The sequence below is a fragment of the Cucurbita maxima genome, unplaced genomic scaffold (genome assembly GCF_002738345.1).
Source record: "Cucurbita maxima cultivar Rimu unplaced genomic scaffold, Cmax_1.0 Cma_Scf00039, whole genome shotgun sequence".
Taxonomy (NCBI): domain Eukaryota; kingdom Viridiplantae; phylum Streptophyta; class Magnoliopsida; order Cucurbitales; family Cucurbitaceae; genus Cucurbita; species Cucurbita maxima.
In genome coordinates, this window is record NW_019272055.1 from 295,823 (window position 1) to 301,423 (window position 5,601).

General features: G+C 36.9%; 1 protein-coding gene across 1 annotated transcript; it reads left to right on the forward strand.

The window, feature by feature from the left end:
- Positions 1-1,380: 1,380 nt before the first annotated feature.
- LOC111469309 (BEL1-like homeodomain protein 8) lies at positions 1,381-5,259 on the forward strand. Its single transcript, XM_023114538.1, has 5 exons — positions 1,381-1,638; positions 2,125-3,066; positions 3,450-3,826; positions 3,906-3,966; positions 4,403-5,259. The coding sequence occupies exons 2-5, from the start codon at positions 2,227-2,229 to the stop codon at positions 4,835-4,837; spliced, it is 1,713 nt and encodes a 570-aa protein (XP_022970306.1). The 5' UTR covers positions 1,381-1,638; positions 2,125-2,226; the 3' UTR covers positions 4,838-5,259.
- The last annotated feature ends 342 nt before the right edge of the window (positions 5,260-5,601 follow it).

Below are 5,601 nucleotides of genomic sequence, written 5' to 3' on the forward strand. Positions count from 1 at the left end.
TTTTTTTTTTTTTTTTTTTTTTTTTTTTTGAGCGTGTAACTATCTAAATTATGGGTATGGGTCATTACAATTGGTATCAGAATAATATCTGTCTCAATAAGATGTTGTTTGTAGTCTAAACAAAGCAGAAGTTAGAGGACTGCATGAATTAACAGAGACGACATCTGAATGAGAGCGATTTTGATGAAATGATGCATGTGAGTGAGGACAATAAACATTACATTGAGTTAATCAAACCATAAAAAACAATGGTTTCATCGATCATTAAGAACAGATAAGTTTTAGTACAAATGTTTGTGAAATAAACATAAAATCCCAAGCTAATATGATTACAAAACTACCAAATGAAGAGTTAAAAAGACGATTCAAGCTTGACTTGACAATTTCCTACCTTCAAACGTTACCTCCACGATTTTAACCTTGAAAGATTCTTTTTTAGTGTGACACTCCATAAGAGAATGGTACATGAATAAACCAAGATTTGAATGAGAGCGATCCTAAGAATAGAATGTGATTAAGAGAGATTTAAAAGAGCGGAAAGTAACATAGAAACTTTATGGTTAAACTTATTTTGGTTGAAACAATTCTAGGTTGCGAGATCTTCTAAAAGCTTTCTTAAGATACATGCGAGTGAAAACAAAATATGCTCGAAGAACTTGTGTTGGTCTGTGAAGTTAGTTTTCACTCTTAAAAGTGAGAAATAAGTAACGTGACCATGTCGCAAGGAAATGTCGAGACCATCAGGTATCGAATCCTGTGCATGAGTCATTACAAATGATATCAGAGTAGTACCTTTCCAAGTAAGATGTGGTTTAAGGATGAACCAATGCAAAAACTAATCGGCATGTGACACTAGAGTAACGGAGGAATATATAAATGAGTCGAGATCATATCTAGATGAGAGCAATCCTAAGAATAAGATAACTAAAAAAGACTTAAAAGAATTGAAAGTTACTACACACGTTTCTTACTAAAATGGCAGTTTAGTAAATAACCGAACAAAGCAGTGGCATTTATTGTAACCGTCAGACGACTCGTGTGAGGACCAACCCTGCAAATTTTTTGGGCGCACGTATAATACGTATACTCATCGCCACATATTCATAATATATATATATATATTAAATTATACATTTATTTCTTAATTAATAATTTAATTCTAATATTTTTAACTTTAAAGTTCCAATTTATTTTTAAAAATTATGAAGCAAAATTTCAAAAAGAAATGAATAAATACTTCTGAAAATTCGGACTTATTACTATTCATATTTTATTTTGCCGTTAAATTTAACGGCCGATTCCACACTTTTTGAAACGCCTTTCAAAAAACCGTTACCCGCGCTCTTATATCGTTAAATCCTTGACGTCGAGATTTCTGCTTTTTTGCAATCATTGTTCTTCAAAACCTCACTCCCACCAGTCCCTATTTGTTGTCCCCTAATTCCACCGCCGGTATAACTCGCCGGAATCCTTCCGCGCCACCGCGTCCGCCGATACATTGCCACACCTCCTCTTCTCAACTAACTTTTGAAAACTCTCGTTTCTTCGCCGTCGTTTTCACCAGCAACACCAACCGGAAGAACTACAAGGATAAACACAAGACAGCGAGGAAGAAGAAGAAGATCGGCTTTCCTTTAGGTTTTCCTTCCTGCTTTTCGTTTAGTGTTACAAAGAAATGTTTTATATAGTTCAGAAATATTTTCCGTCTGAATTGTTGAAGTGGATATGAGCATCTTTTTTGCTGTTTCTATTTTCGATTTCATTTCATTTTATTTTTGTTTTTACGGATATACGATTTTGATGCTTTCTGTGTATGATCTTCCTCCACGGATATTTCTATTTTCGATTTCATTTCAAAGAAAATTTGGCGCACTGCAAGTTTAGGTTGAAGATAGAGATTTACGTGTGAATTGTTTTAAATTTAATAAATCAAAAGTTTCGAGAGAGATTTTCATAGTTGAAGGTTTTACCGACACTGTTTGGGATTTTGCAATGTTCATCTTTATGTGTCGATAATTATTGGCTTTAGAGGTAGACTAGTAGATTTTACGACAAAAAAAATATCGACGGCGACTCTGTTTTTTGATGTTCGTGTTGCAATTATTGCATTTCGATGCCTTGCAGGTCTGATGGTAACTACGATATTGTTTGTTTTTGGAAATTGGGGGACGGAAGCAAGTTCATGTGGTGTTATTGAAAGTGAGGGAAATTAAAAAAGTTGGGTGAATGGAACATAGCTATGGATTTGAACATGTCGCTCAACAAAGCCGGCGTGATAAGCTAAGAGTATCAAGAAACTCTGATGAACAATTGAGTTTTCAAAACTCAGGCCATTCTGGTTTGGATCTAGATCTTGTTAGAATTCAAAATTTTAACAAGAATTCGATTTTGCCTTCAGTTATGATCAATTTCTCGAGAGATTCGGACATAATGTTGAGCCAAGAACTTGTGGGAGATGCTTCGTTGGGTTCTGTTTCCAATTATTGGAAAAGTTCTGATTGGGAGATGAACTGTGGAAATAATTGTTTGGGAGGTGAAATGTTGAATGATTCCACAGTTTATACACTTCAAGATGTTGTTAACCAAACTGCTGCTTGTGAAGGCCGTGGAAATGAGTCAAACGTGTTGCCTTATGACACTACTGGTTTTGTGAGTGATTCCAATCCACAACGTCTAGCGCTGTCTCTGTCTTCTAATACACAGTTTCAAGAATCAGAGGAATCCAAAACAGTCAAATCTGAAACTATTGGTAACAAAAATTATGGGAAATCTCTTCAAAATATGATGGGAGTTTCTGTGAATCCATATAGAAACACTGGCCCTCTTGGTCCCTTTATTGGGTATGCCACCATTTTAAAGAGTTCCAAATTCTTAAAGCCTGCTCAACTTTTGTTAGACGAATTTTGTAGCTCAAATGCTCATAAATTTGTCCAACCATGTGAGTCCTCACCTGCCCTTAATGCAGATGATGAAACAAATATTAGTGGAGTTGGGAGCATTTCCTCTGAATCTCATCAACCTGAGTATCAGAAAAAGAAGGCAAAACTTCTATATATGCTCGACGAGGTTCGTTGCATTAGAACGCTTAGATTAAAATTCTTATTTATTTTGGTATTTAACTCCCATTTAAGTTTATAATTTTGATTAATATTCAACATGATTCTCATATTAATTGAGAATATTGGAATTTGATTGAGTTTGTATCACATTGAATAACAATTGTGTAAACACTTTGATTATTAAGATTGGTTACTACCTGTGAATGTAGGAGAATTTATTCTTTTCGAACCACGTAAATCTGTCTCTTTGTTTAATTTCTATTCATGGGTGTTTGAGTACATTCCATCTTGCTTCTGCTATTGATACAACAATTGGTATCATTGTGGCATTACGGCACAACATTTGCTGCAATTCCATGTTTCTAATTTGTTTTGCCATTGTATCATAAGGTTTGCAGAAGATACAAACAATATCATCAGCAAATGCAAATGGTAGTGTCATCGTTTGAATCAGTGGCTGGGCTTAGTTCTGCGACGCCTTACATTTCTCTGGCGCTTAAGACAGTGTCAAGACACTTCCAGTCTCTAAAGAATGCCATCTCCGAACAATTGAAGTATCTGAGGAAGGTAGTTGGTGAGGATTCGTCGTCCATCTCTGCTGGGACAAGCGGCAGGAAATACATGGAACAGAGCTTCCAAAAGCAAAAAACCGGCATTGTTAATATCGGATTCCTCGAATCCCAAAATGTTTGGAGGCCGCATAGAGGCTTGCCTGAACGTGCTGTGGCAATTCTTAGAGCCTGGCTCTTTGAGCATTTTCTTCACCCGTATGATCCCTATTAGACTCTACTTCTTCAGGGCTGACTTGAGAAATCTCTCACTTTTTATTTTTTGCTGATATTTCAGGTACCCCACGGACACAGATAAACACATGTTGGCCACTCAAACAGGCTTATCTCGAAACCAGGTATCATAAAGTTTCTGTTCTTATTGAATTATTATCATTATTAGACTTCTTTTTTGTGGAAAAAGGTGTTTAATCTGGTTGTTAGGACAGTTTCTCTTGCTGTTTTGTTTCCTTCTGGTTGATTAGTGGCATAGGATGTCATTGCCATAAACTTAGTATATCGGAATATGAGATTGAAACTTGTAGCTTATAATTGCTTGAGGATTGTTGGAAGATGAGTCCCACATCGGCTCATTAAGGGATTGACCATAGATTTATAAGTAAGGAATACGTCTCTATTGGTACGAGGCCTTTTGAGAAAATAAAAAATAAAGCCACGAGAGATCAGGCTCAAAATAGACAATATCATATTAAGTTTGTGTTACTACCAATAACACCATGCCACTATTACTTGATTCATCATATATTTATTTTAAAATATGACCGCATATTTCAGGTCTCGAATTGGTTCATAAATGCACGAGTGCGGGTGTGGAAGCCAATGGTAGAAGAGATACACATGCTAGAAACCAATGGCATGGCAGAAATGAACAACAAAGGCCATGTTACAATAGAAAACACAGCCGGTTGGACCAGTAGTGAACAACAGCCTCTAAAAAGCCATGGTGATGTGAATGAAATTATTACTAGTCAGTGGGATCAAGGCAAACCATCCAGATTGGACAATGGGGTTCAGTCCAACACGGAAGGAGAATTGATGGGGTTCGTGCCATATAGAGCCAGCGCGGTCGACGTCGGAGGAGTCGGAACTGTGTCTCTAACATTAGGCCTTCGCCACCGAGTCGAGAGCGCTCACCATCAACAGCAGCAACAAGATGAGCAACTACTACGCCATTATGGAAGTGAAATGATCCATGATTTTGTGGGGTAATTTGGCTCTCACCAACTTCTTTTGACGGTAAAAGCAAAAGGAATTGGTTGATCATACTAACAATAGCCCACATAAATCCATTGGTTTCAAGAAACCCAAGAGATGAAAGAAAGGTAGACAGGTATCATATCCATTTCACTATCTTTGCGCATTATTTTGATGAAAGAAACATTGCAATGCTGATTATTAGTTGGGGAGCTGTAATGAATATATTCTGTTCGGTCTTTTTGTGCAAGTCTGCTGATTTGTACTTTCCATCTTTTCCAATGCTACTGCCTGTGCCTGCCTGTTGTCTCTTCGCTGCATGATTGACACTGAAAACTGAAGGATTTAGCAACCCCCCATGTCTTTTAGGAATAATTTTTGTACTTTCAACTGTTACTGGATTTTACTGGGCATTATAACTACTGTTTCTCTTGATATATGCTTCCAAATTTGTTGTTTGTTTCTAGCCGTGGTGACTTGTTAAGGATTATTGAGAGTGAGTCCGACGTTGGCAATTTAGGGAATGATCATAGGTTTATAAGTGATGAATACTATCTCTATTGGTACGAGACATTTTGGGGAAGCAAAATCATGAGAGCTTAGGCTCAAAGTGGATGACATCATACAATTGTGGAGAGTCGTGATGCCTAATATAAAGTCCGGCAATTCCTTCTCTCTCCATCCTCGGCCTTAGGAACCCTAAATAGCTGCGGTTGTAGACGTCGAAAATGGTGAGTAATTGTGGTATTAAGAATGATTTTTAGGGTTTGGTAATGCAA

Excerpts from the sequence above, each read along its gene's own strand:
- LOC111469309 (XM_023114538.1), top strand. The coding sequence starts at position 2,227 with ATGGAACATAGCTATGGATTTGAACATGTCGCTCAACAAAGCCGGCGT. Across the intron at positions 3,827-3,905 it reads TTTGAGCATTTTCTTCACCC|GTACCCCACGGACACAGATA; the intron begins GTATGATCCCTA and ends CTGATATTTCAG. Across the intron at positions 3,967-4,402 it reads CAGGCTTATCTCGAAACCAG|GTCTCGAATTGGTTCATAAA; the intron begins GTATCATAAAGT and ends CGCATATTTCAG.